Source organism: Nerophis lumbriciformis, linkage group LG08 (genome assembly GCF_033978685.3).
Source record: "Nerophis lumbriciformis linkage group LG08, RoL_Nlum_v2.1, whole genome shotgun sequence".
Classification (NCBI taxonomy): Eukaryota; Metazoa; Chordata; class Actinopteri; order Syngnathiformes; family Syngnathidae; genus Nerophis; species Nerophis lumbriciformis.
In genome coordinates, this window is record NC_084555.2 from 47,395,357 (window position 1) to 47,408,896 (window position 13,540).

Below are 13,540 nucleotides of genomic sequence, written 5' to 3' on the forward strand. Positions count from 1 at the left end.
CGACTGGCGCTGACAAGACGCGGGGCCGCCATCTTGGAGTGGTGATCCGCTCCACTCAGTGCAATTCATTTGGCAGGAGCAATGAACTGTCAGCGCATTTAATTCATTTTACCTCACTGAATACCACTGATTTCCACGCGCTTTTTTTTGTCATACGTGTAGCTATGATAAAGGATACATGTTTTATTATTCATAGTTTGCTTAACAGTAATAGAATATTCTTATATGCTATAAGTGACCAGACGTCCTAGATCAAAACTGGGAATATAATCCCAGAGAAGGGGGAAAAACGGTCAGCTATTTTTAAGTTGAAGAAACAACATGATTAGGTTATATATACATGCGTATATCCTACATAAACCCCCCCCCCCCAACAAACACAATATGGACTGTGGTCCTAACTTTTACCCCTGTTGGCTTTTACAATCTTTATCTTCATCATTTATTTCAACTTTATGTTATTCAATTATGACATTTATAATTGTAATTAATTTCATTGACAAGCAATTCTATTATGGTCATACTCTTGTTTGCTAGCGGCTACGATTTCAGTACTATTGAAGATCTTTGCTCCTTCTCAACTCTGTGGTAATATTCTTTTCACAAAATAGAACCAATTGTACATTAATGTTAAATCTTACTTGTGAAAAGTAATACCGCGATTCCTATTTTCAACAGTCCGCTCATTTGAGCAGGAAAACGCTGAACACCATCTTTGTTTTCTACCTGTCAACTGTCAGTTTAGGCTGCTCGCCGGCCCCTCATCACCACTTCAAGATGGCGACCGAATTTCTCGCGTCACAGCAGCCAATGCTGCGTCTACTTATAAGATGTCTATGGATAAAGGTACAACATTGAATGAAGCCAGATTGTCTTTGGTTAAGATACTTTGTGGATACTTTAACTGCATTAGCTAATAGCTTCAATATATAAGTGCTATTTTCAAAATTTTCATTGTGTTATTATTTTATTTATTGTGGTAGTAGTTGTTGTACACAATAAAGCCACTAGATTTACCATGAATTGATTAATGTGGACCCGGACTTAAACAAGTTGAAAAACTTATTCGGGTGTTACCATTTAGTGGTCAATTGTACGGAATATGTACTGTACTGTGCAATCTACTAATACAAGTTTCAATCAATCAATCAATCAATCAATCAATGACAATCTTCACTTATAAAGTTCAGCTGAAAAAAGATGCACTATGTACCAGCACGATAAGACAAATAAACCTTTGATGTTTTATAAAACATAATAGAGCATTAAAATGAACAAAATGAGAAAATAAAGAAACAATTAACTGTATAACCGTTTTCACAAAAATAATATGATATATGTGCACTTTTCATTTTCATGATTTTAAGGGGTTTTAATACAATTTAAAGTAGCTTTAAAAGCAATTAGGTAGGGGAAGTTTTTAGAGATTTACATCAATGAACATCTTGCAAAATTAAATAAGATTACAGCAGCGATGTGTTGTAAAAGTGATGTAAATGAAATGATTTAGAGTAGGGTAGCATCTCGATCCACATTCCATTTCATAAGGAGGCGGTAATGCGCACCACTAAGTTGCTTGCCTACCTTCAATAAACCACAGAAGAAGAAACCTGCCGTAGAAAAAAAGGAAAAAAAAGACAAAAGACACAAGCTAGCAAACAGCGTGTTCTTTAAATGTGTGTTAATTCCTCCATTTCTACATCTGTGCGTCTTTGTCTGTCGAATGAAAAACGGCACTTTATGTATTATTTATGTCAGGATAAACTCGACTCGTCCAGGGGATTTTGAAGCTTCTCAGGCTAGCTAGTTAGCTTAGCTTGTTAGCTGCTAACAAAGAGACGCAGAAGTGATCAACACGTCGCTAAGCAGAGATCAGATGTGAGTGTAAAGTGTTGTGATTGTGTGAAAATGTGCGAAAGAACGATAGCAGAGTACGAGGAGGAACTTTCTCAAAGAAAAAATGAGATGGAGAAACAACATCAACTACTGGACGCAGTTTTCAAGAATGATCAAGTTGTGTTGCACAGAACAGGTTTGTTTACTTCTTACTCTCACGTGTTTACTAACTTTGATTTTATATTGTTCATGAAAACGAGACAGTTTCAAACACAATATTATTGAGAGGTTGATGTTCCTCTCGGTTCGTAACAATGTGTTTTGATTGATTGATTGAGACTTTTATTAGTAGATTGCACAGTGCAGTACATATTCCGTACAATTGACCACTAAATTTATTTATTTATTATTTATCAGCCTTTATTTAACCAGGTAAAATCCCATTGAGATCAAAGATCTCTTTTCCAAGGGAGACCTGGCCAAGAGGGCAGCAGCAAGGTTACATTAAAAACAGTAAACAAATACATAAAACATCACATTTACAACATTAAAACTTGCTCACATGACACATGTGCATACAGACAAGGTAGACTGCAGTCCTTTCACAGAAGCTTTAAACTCATTCAACGTAACTAGGGTTTGAAGTTTAATGTTCGATTGTAGGTTATTCCAAGCCTTCGGTGCTGAAAACCTAAATGCTTTCTTGCCCAGTTCAGTTCTTACTTTGGGGACGACAAATTGCAGAACATTCATTGAACGAAGATTGTGACTTCCTTGTTTCTTTGTTAAAAGACAAGACAGATAAGATGGAGTGATACCCAGAATGGTTTTGTAGATGAAAACATACCAATGATTGAGGCGTCGAGCACATAAAGATGTCCAGTTAACCATTGAGTATAACACACAATGGTGAGTAAGGGGAGCGCAGTTGGTGATGAATCTCAGTGCCTCGTGGTACACACTATCCAGCTTGTGGAGACAAGCAGCAGTAGCATTCATGTACAACACATCTCCATAGTCAATAACAGGTAAAAAGGTTGTTTCCACCAATTTCTGTTTCACAGTAAAAGAAAAGCAAGACTTGTTTCTATAATAAAATCCCAGTAAAAGTTTCAGTTTTTTTACAACATACTGAATGTGCTCCTTAAAACTCAAGTGGTCATCAATTAAAAATCCTAAATATTTAAAAGCAGATACTAACATAATTTGTTGCCCATTTCTTGTTAAAATGTTCTCACACAGTGATGATCTTACAGTTTTTGATGTGGTAAAGAGCATACACTTTGTTTTCTCTGCATTTAAAACCAGTTGAAGATAGCAAAGTTGTTCTTGTACTCTGTCAAATGCATGTTGTAGATATTTAAAAGCCTCAGCAAGAGTGGGTGCTGTGCAGTATATGACAGTATCATCAGCATAGAAATAGAAAGTTGAGTTCGGAATATTCTGTCCAAGATTATTTATGTAAATAGTGAATAATAAGGGGGCCCAACACAGAACCTTGAGGGACACCCTTTTTCACTTGCAGTACGTCCGAGTAAATGGTAACACCCCAATAAGTTTTTCAACTTTTTTAAGTCGAGGTCCACGTAATCAATTCATGGTACATGTAACTCCCTCCAAATAGCACAGACACAATGGCTTTCTTGAACTGATTTATTTGAAGGCTTCCTTTCCCTTCAAATTCACCGTGAAAACTGAAATAAAATAAAGCACGTTATAAACGTAAAAATATCAACATGCACAGCATGTTGATCGAACATTTTACCGAAGTAAATGCAAACAGAAGTGACAAACAAATACCTCGTTGGCCTGCATGCTTCTTTTAGGAGGAAATTGTAATTTTCAGGCTCTTATAGCCCAAACGCTTAGAGTCCTTGTGACACTTTTTAGTCTTTGGGACAGTCAGTCTCTCTCTTTCTGCCTTCACATGGCATCAAACATGTTTACTCATACCCGGAAGTAGCTTCCTTACATCAGACGACAGACCAAACGAGACACTTCAAAATAAAAGTATGCCCACAAACTTAACAAAAAGGCATGAAATTACATTTGTAACCATAGTAACTTAAATATAGCCTTCTTATGAACTTTTATGCATTTTGATTTGAATTCCCTTTTATGAACTTAACATATTATTCTGTTTTTAGAGAAATAAAACAAATTATAATAATTATTAGTAGCTACAGTTACAGTACAAATATATACTATCATCATAATACAGTCATTACACAAGTTAATCATCAGAGTACCGTATTTTCCGCACCATTAGCCGCACCTAAAAACCACAAATTTACTCAAAAGCTGACAGTGCGGCTTTTAACCCGGTGCGCTTTATACATGGATAAATATTAAGATTCATTTTCATAAAGTTTCGGTCTCGCAACTTCGGTAAACAGCCGCCATCTTTTTTCCCGGTAGAACAGGAAGCGCTTCTTCTTCTACGCAAGCAACCGCCAAGGTAAGCACCCGCCCCCATAGAACAGGAAGCGCTTCTTCTTCTACTGTAAGCAACCACCCGCCCCCGGAAGAAGAAGAAGGGCGCGGATTTTCGTTTCATTTCCTTTGTGTGTCTACATCTGTAAAGACCAGACCACAAAATGGCTCCTACTAAGCGACACGCGTATAACGCAGAATTTAAACTTAAGGCAATAAGTCATGCCGAAGAACACGGAAATAGAGCAGCAGCAAGAGAATATAACATAAATGAATCAATGGTGCGTAGGTGGAGGAAGCAAGAAGATGACCTGCGCCAGGTAAAGAAGACAAAACAGAGTTTCCGAGGGAACAAAGCAAGATGGCAACTGTTGGAGGACAAACTGGAACAGTGGGTTGTTGAGCAGAGAGCAGCAAGCAGAAGTGTCAGCACCATCACTATTCGAATGAAGGCAACAACGCTAGCAAGCGAACTTCACCTGGATGATTTTAAAGGTGGTGCTTCTTGGTGTTTCCGGTTCATGAAAAGACGCTTATAGACTACGGTGTCGTCACGGACTACAAAGGCGGACTCGCACAATTTTTCAGGATTTATAGAGATCCCAAATACAGATCAGCAGGTACCAGAAGGTAAGAAAAGTTGTGTTTGCATAATATTGCGAAACAAAGTGCCAGATAATATGTCTTACCTTATACACACACTTTTCAATTCGGACACCGAAGACGAAGAATTCGAAGGATTTACGAATGAAGAATAACTTCAGAAAGTGAGCGCTATGTTTATTTTGTGTGTTGTGACATTAACGTTCGAGCAACATTATGTTGCTATTGCTCTGCACCATTTTGAATTTTACTATGTTTGTGATTGCACATTTGCGTACATTTTGGGACAGAGTTGTTAGAACGCTGGTTTTTAATATATTATTAAAGTTTGACTGACCTATCTGACTGTTTTTTTGACATTCCCTTTAGCGCAGCGTAGGCGCGGCTTATAGTCCGGGGCGGCTTATAGGTGGACAAAGTTTTGAAATATGCCATTCATTGAAGGTGCGGCTAATAACCCGGGGCGGCTTATAGTGCGGAAAATACGGTATATACATTGAATTTAGGGATGTCCGATAATGGCTTTTTGCAGATATCCGATAGTCCGATATTGACCAAACCCTTAATTACCGATACTGATATCAACCGATACCGATATCAACCGATATATACAGTCGTGGAATTAACACATTATTATGCCTAATTTGGACAACCAGGTATAGTGAAGATAAGGTCATTAAAAAAAAAAAAAAAGATAAATAAATTTTTAAAATATATTATTTAATAAAAAAAGAAAGTAAAACAATATAAAAACAGTTACATAGAAACTAGTAATTAATGAAAATGAGTACAATTAAGTGTTAAAGGTTAGTACTATTAGTGGACCAGCAGCACGCACAATCATGTGTGCTTACGGACTGTATCCCTTGCAGACTGTATTGATATATATTGATATATAATGTAGGAACCAGAATATTAATAACAGAAAGAAACAACCCTTTTGTGTGAATGAGTGTAAATGGGGGAGGGAGGTTTTTTGGGTTGGTGTAATAATTGTACGTGTATCTTGTGTTTTTTATGTTGATTTAATACACACACAAAAAACAAAACAAAAACAAAAACGATACCGATAATAAAAAAACAATACCGATAATTTCCGATATTACATTTTAAAGCATTTATCTGCCGATATTATCGGACATCTCTAATTTAATTATTTACATTATTTACAATAATGTATCAAATACAGTAGAGGCCAACAGTTTGGACACACCTTCTCCTCATTCAATGTGTTTTCTTTATTTTCATGACTATTTACATTGTAGATTGTCACGGAAGGCATCAAAACTATGAATGAACACATGTGGAGTTATGTACTTAACCAAAAAAGGTGAAATAACTGAAAACGTGTCTTATATTCTACTTTCTTCAAAATAGCCACCCTTTGCTGTGATAAAGGATTGATTACTTTTTCGCACACTCTTGGCATTCTCTCGATGAGCTTTAAGCACACCTGTGAGGTGAAAACCATTTCAGGTCTTGAAAGCTCATCGAGAGAATGCCAAGAGTGTGCGAAAAAGTAATCAATCAATCAATCAATCAATGTTTACTTATATAGCCCTAAATCACAAGTGTCTCAAAGGGCTGCACAAGCCACAACGACATCCTCGGCTCAGATCCCTCATAAGGGCAAGGAAAAACTCAACCCAATGGGACAATGAGAAACCTTGGAGGGGACCGCAGATGTGGAGGACCCCCCTACCCCCCCTGGGCGACCGATGCAATGGACGTCGAGTGGATCTAGCATAATATTGTGAGAGTCCAGTCCATAGTGGATCTAACATAATAGTGAGACTAGTTCATAGTGGATCTAACATAATAGTGAGAGTCTAGTCCACGTAGTGGATCTAACATAATAGTGAGAGTCCAGTCCATAGTGGATCTAGCATAATATTGTGAGAGTCCAGTCCATAGTGGATCTAACATAATAGTGAGACTAGTTCATAGTGGATCTAACATAATAGTGAGAGTCTAGTCCACGTAGTGGATCTAACATAATAGTGAGAGTCCAGTCCATAGTGGATCTAGCATAATATTGTGAGAGTCCAGTCCATAGTGGATTAACATAATAGTGAGAGTCCAGTCTATAGTGGATCTAGCATAATATAGTGAGAGTCTAGTCCATAGTGGATCTAACATAATAGTGAGAGTCCAGTCCATAGTGGATCTAGCATAATATTGTGAGAGTCCAGTCCATAGTGGATCTAACATAATAGTGAGAGTCCAGTCTATAGTGGATCTAGCATAATATAGTGAGAGTCTAGTCCATAGTGGATCTAACATAATAGTGAGAGTCCAGTCCATAGTGGATCTAACATAATAATGAGAGTCCAGTCCATAGTGGATCTAACATAATAGTGAGAGTCCAGTTTATAGTGGATCTAACATAATAGTGAGAGTCCAGTCCATAGTGGATCTAACATAATAGTGAGAGTCTAGTCCACATAGTGGATCTAACAAAGTAGTGAGAGTCCAGTCCATAGTGGATCTAACATAATAAGGAGAGTCCAGTCCATAGTGGATCTAACATAATAGTGAGAGAGTCCAGTCCATAGTGGATGTAACATAATAGTGAGAGTCCAGTCCATAGTGGATCTAACATAATTGTGAGAGTCCAGTCCATAGTGGATCTAACATAATAGTGAGAGTCCAGTCCATAGTGGATCTAGCATAATATTGTGAGAGTCCAGTCCATAGTGGATCTAGCATAATATAGTGAGAGTCTAGTCCATAGTGGATCTAACATAATAGTGAGAGTCCAGTCCATAGTGGATCTAACATAATAGTGAGAGTCCAGTCCATAGTGGATCTAACATAATAGTGAGCGTCCAGTCCATAGTGGATCCAACATAATAATAGTGAGAGTCCAGTCCATAGTGGATCTAACATAATAGTGAGAGTCCAGTCCATAGTGGATCCAACATAATAATAGTGAGAGTCCAGTCCATAGTGGATCTAACATAATAGTGAGAGTCTAGTCCACATAGTGGATTTAACATAATAGTGAGAGTCCAGTCCATAGTGGATCCAACATAATAATAGTGAGAGTCCAGTCCATAGTGGATCTAACATAATAGTGAGAGTCCAGTCCATAGTGGATGTAACATAATAGTGAGAGTCCAGTCCATAGTGGATCTAACATAATTGTGAGAGTCCAGTCCATAGTGGATCTAACATAATAGTGAGAGTCCAGTCCATAATGGATCTAGCATAATATTGTGAGAGTCCAGTCCATAGTGGATCTAACATAATAGTGAGAGAGTCCAGTCCATAGTGGATGTAACATAATAGTGAGAGTCCAGTCCATAGTGGATCTAACATAATTGTGAGAGTCCAGTCCATAGTGGATCTAACATAATAGTGAGAGTCCAGTCCATAATGGATCTAGCATAATATTGTGAGAGTCCAGTCCATAGTGGATCTAGCATAATATAGTGAGAGTCTAGTCCATAGTGGATCTAACATAATAGTGAGAGTCCAGTCCATAGTGGATCTAACATAATAGTGAGAGTCCAGTCCATAGTGGATCTAACATAATAGTGAGAGTCCAGTCCACATAGTGGATCTAACATAATAGTGTGAGAGTCCAGTCCATAGTGGATCTAACATAATATTGTGAGAGTCCAGTCCATAGTGGATCTAACATAATAGTGAGAGTCCAGTCCATAGTGGATCTAATATAATAGTGAGAGTCCAGTCCATAGTGGATCTAATATAATAGTGAGAGTACAGTCCATAGTGGATCTAGCATAATATTGTGAGAGTCTAGTCCATAGTGGATCTAACATAATAGTGAGAGTCCAGTCCATAGTGGATCTAACATAATAGTGAGAGTCCAGTCCATAGTGGATCTAACATAATAGTGAGAGTCCAGTCCATAGTGGATCTAACATAATAGTGAGAGTCCAGTCCATAGTGGATCTAACATAATAGTGAGAGTCCAGTCCATAGTGGATCTAGCATAATATTGTGAGAGTCCAGTCCATAGTGGATCTAACATAATAGTGAGAGTCCAGTCCATAGTGGATCTAGCATAATATAGTGAGAGTTTAGTCCATAGTGGATCTAACATAATAGTGAGAGTCCAGTCCATAGTGGATCTAACATAATAGTGAGAGTCCAGTCCATAGTGGATCTAACATAATAATAGTGAGAGTCCAGTCCATAGTGGATCTAACATAATAGTGAGAGTCTAGTCCACATAGTGGATTTAACATAATAGTGAGAGTCCAGTCCATAGTGGATCTAACATAATAGTGAGAGAGTCCAGTCCATAGTGGATCTAACATAATAGTGAGAGTCCAGTCCATAGTGGATCTAACATAATTGTGAGAGTCCAGTCCATAGTGGATCTAACATAATAGTGAGATTCCAGTCCATAGTGGATCTAGCATAATATTGTGAGAGTCCAGTCCATAGTGGATCTAGCATAATATAGTGAGAGTCTAGTCCATAGTGGATCTAACATAATAGTGAGAGTCCAGTCCATAGTGGATCTAACATAATAGTGAGAGTCCAGTCCATAGTGGATCTAACATAATAGTGAGAGTCCAGTCCATAGTGGATCTAACATAATAGTGAGAGTCCAGTCCATAGTGGATCCAACATAATAATAGTGAGAGTCCAGTCCATAGTGGATCTAACATAATAGTGAGAGTCTAGTCCACATAGTGGATTCAACATAATAGTGAGAGTCCAGTCCATAGTGGATCTAACATAATAAGGAGAGTCCAGTCCATAGTGGATCTAACATAATAGTGAGAGAGTCCAGTCCATAGTGGATCTAACATAATAGTGAGAGTCCAGTCCATAGTGGATCTAACATAATTGTGAGAGTCCAGTCCATAGTGGATCTAACATAATAGTGAGAGTCCAGTCCATAGTGGATCTAGCATAATATTGTGAGAGTCCAGTCCATAGTGGATCTAGCATACCGTATTTTCCGCACCATAAGGCGCCCTGGGTTAAAAGCCGCGCCTTCAATGAACGGCATATTTCAAAACTTTGTCCACCTATAAGCCGCCCGGTGTTGTAAGCCGCATCTAACTGCGCTAAAGGAATGTAAAAAAAAAACAGTCAGATAGGTCAGTCAAACTTTAATAATATATTAAAAACCAGCGTTCTAACAACTCTGTTCACTCCCAAAATGTACGCAAATGTGCAATCACAAACATAGTAAAATTCAAAATAGTGCAGAGCAATAGCAACATAATGTTGCTCGAACGTTAATGTCACAACACACAAAATAAACATAGCGCTCACTTTCTGAAGTTATTCTTCATTCATAAATCCCTCGAATTATTCTCCTTCGTTGTCCGAATTGAAAAGTTGGGCGAATGTCGTCCGGCGCTGCCTCCCTGTCTTAGTGAAGGTGTGTTCGCCTTCGGTCATCCATTGTTCCCACGCAGTTAGCAGTCTAGCTTCGAATGCCCTGTTGACACCAATATGTAGCGGCTGGAGGTCTTTTGTCAATCCACCCGGAATGACGGCGAGTATTGAATTAAGCGCGTAAGCGTGTCTCTTAATGTGATGTTATGAGCTAGCAAATATAACAACTACACTACCCAGCATGCAACGATAGTGACGAGCATGCGCGGTAGCCCTGAGAAGCGTTGTTGTATGTGCTGGCAGTTAGAATGTGGTTATGAGCACGCTGTGAGTAAACGTTGAGAACTCAGTTAACACGCCTCGTCTGCATTATTTATAATTAGACAGACAACACACTTAATAGGAGCCATTTTGGGGTCTTTACATAAACACACAAATGGAAATGAAACGTCACATATCCCAGCATGCACCGCGTGCTTCTTCTTCCGGGGCGGGTGGTTGCTTACAGTAGAAGAAGCGCTTCCTGTTCTATGGGGGCGGGTGCTTACCTTGGCGGTTGCTTGCGTAGAAGAAGAAGCGCTTCCTGTTCTACCGGGAAAAAAGATGGCGGCTGTTTACCGAAGTTGCGAGATCGAAACTTTATGAAAATGAATCGTAATATTAATCCATATATAAAGCGCACCGGGTTAAAAGCCGCACTGTCAGCTTTTGAGTAAATTTGTGGTTTTTAGGTGCGGCTAATAGTGCGGAAAATACGGTAATATAGTGAGAGTCTAGTCCATAGTGGATCTAACATAATAGTGAGAGTCCAGTCCATAGTGGATCTAACATAATAGTGAGAGTCCAGTCCATAGTGGATCTAACATAATAGTGAGAGTCCAGTCCATAGTGGATCCAACATAATAATAGTGAGAGTCCAGTCCATAGTGGATCTAACATAATAGTGAGAGTCTAGTCCACATAGTGGATTTAACATAATAGTGAGAGTCCAGTCCATAGAGGATCTAACATAATAAGGAGAGTCCAGTCCATAGTGGATCTAACATAATAGTGAGAGTCCAGTCCATAGTGGATCTAGCATAATATTGTGAGAGTCCAGTCCATAGTGGATCTAGCATAATATAGTGAGAGTCTAGTCCATAGTGGATCTAACATAATAGTGAGAGTCCAGTCCATAGTGAATCTAACATAATAGTGAGAGTCCAGTCCATAGTGGATCTAACATAATAGTGAGAGTCCAGTCCATAGTGGATCCAACATAATAATAGTGAGAGTCCAGTCCATAGTGGATCTAACATAATAGTGAGAGTCCAGTCCATAGTGGATCTAACATAATAGTGAGAGTCCAGTCCATAGTGGATCTAACATAATAGTGAGAGTCCAGTCCATAGTGGATCTAACATAATAGTGAGAGTCCAGTCCATAGTGGATCCAACATAATAGTGAGAGTCCAGTCCATAGTGGATCTAACATAATAGTGAGAGTCCAGTCCATAGTGGATCCAACATAATAGCGAGAGTCCAGTCCATAGTGGGACCAGCAGGAGACCATCCCGAGCGGAGACAGGTCAGCAGCGCAGAGACGTCCCCAACTGATGCACAGATGAGTGGTCCACCCTTGGCCACCGAACCTGTGCCCCCCCCCCTCCCCCCTCCCTCCTCCACAAAGGAGAGGGGGGCAGAGCAAAAAAGAAACAGCAGATCAACTGGTCTAAAAGGGGGGTCTATTTAAAGGCTAGAGTATACAAATGAATGTCTGAAATGTGTTTGGTTTGTTTGTGTCCTGCAGACGTCCAGCAGCGGACTGGACATCAAGAACGTCTCCCTCAGCCGCACAGGAGAACCTCCAATTTGAGACAGGAGGAGCTGCAGCTCCCTCACTTTAAAGAGGAAGAGGAGGAGCCACAGCCTCTTTGTATTAAAGAGGAAGAGGAGGAACTACAGCCCCCATGTGTTAAAGAGGAAGAGGAGGAAGCACCCACTGTTGAAGAGGAAGCGGAGGCGCCACAGCCCCCTCACATTAAAAAGGAAGAGGAGAGAAACTGGATCACTGAGAAGGAAGAATGTCTTCCAGGGCAGGAGGAGGCTGATCTCACCAAGTTTCCACTGACTGTCGTCTCTGTGAAGACTGAAGACCATGAAGAGAAACCACCTGAGTCTTCCCAGCTTCATCACAGTCCAAGTAAGCAGCACATCCACATATCATCTAATACAATGTTTGTAACACATTTTCATCCTGGGTCCAACATTCTCTCTCAGGGTGGAAACATACTTTTTTTGACACGGCCATTTTCAAAAAAGATGCTTTGCTAATCATCAACATTGTTTTGCTGTGTTGCAACTAGAGATGTCCGATAATGGCTTTTTTGCCGATATCTGATATTCCGATATTGTCCAACTCTTTGTTTTGAGGCATGTTAAAAAAAAAAAATGCACTTTGTGACTTCAATAATAAATATGGCAGTGCCATGTTGGCATTTTTTTTTCCATAACTTGAGTTGATTTATTTTGGAAAACCTTGTTACATTGTTTAATGCATCCAGCGGGGCATCACAACAAAATTAGGCATAATAATGTGATAATTCCACCACTGTATATATCGGTATCGGTTGATATCGGAATCGGTAATTAAGAGTTGGACAATATCGGAATATCGGATATCGGAAAAAAGCCATTATCAAACATCTCTAGTAATTTACTAAAAAAAATCTGTACATTGGTTTTGAAACATCACCTCGTTAAAGGGGAACATTATCACAATTTCAGAAGGGTTAAAACCATTAAAAATCAGTTCCCAGTGGCTTAATTTATTTTTCAAAGTTTTTTCAAAATTTTACCCATCACGCAATATCCCTAAAAAAAGCTTCAAAGTGCCTGATTTTAACCATCGTTATATACACCCGTCCATTTTCCTGTGACGTCACATAGTGATGCCAATACAAACAAACATGGCGGAAAGAACAGCAAGTTATAGCGACATTAGCTCGGATTCAGACTCGGATTTCAGCGGCTTAAGCGATTCAACAGATTACGCATGTATTGAAACGGATGGTTGTAGTGTGGAGGCAGGTAGCGAAAACGAAATTAAAGAAGAAACTGAAGCTATTGAGCCATATCGGTTTGAACCGTATGCAAGCGAAACCGACGAAAACGACACGACAGCCAGCGACACGGCAGAAAGCGAGGACGAATTCGGCGATCGCCTTCTAACCATCGATTGGTATGTGTTTGTTTGGCATTAAAGGAAACTAACAACTATGAACTAGGTTTACAGCATATGAAATACATTTGGCAACAACATGCACTTTGAGAGTGCAGACGGCCCAGTTTTCATCAATTAA

General features: G+C 39.2%; 2 protein-coding genes across 4 annotated transcripts in view; one reads left to right on the forward strand and one right to left on the reverse strand.

Annotated features, from left to right (window-relative positions):
- The window catches only part of LOC133611214 (uncharacterized), a 261,184-nt gene that overhangs the window by 148,221 nt on the left and 99,423 nt on the right, over positions 1-13,540 (reverse strand). The gene's annotated exons all lie outside the window — the stretch shown is intronic.
- LOC133611925 (uncharacterized) overlaps positions 1-13,540 on the forward strand; it is a 28,051-nt gene that overhangs the window by 10,813 nt on the left and 3,698 nt on the right. Inside the window, exons 4-5 of the mRNA XM_072913732.1 lie at positions 1,825-2,032; positions 11,989-12,381. Coding sequence (XP_072769833.1) covers positions 1,825-2,032; positions 11,989-12,381 — 601 coding nt within the window. The remainder of the gene's footprint in view (positions 1-1,824; positions 2,033-11,988; positions 12,382-13,540) is intronic.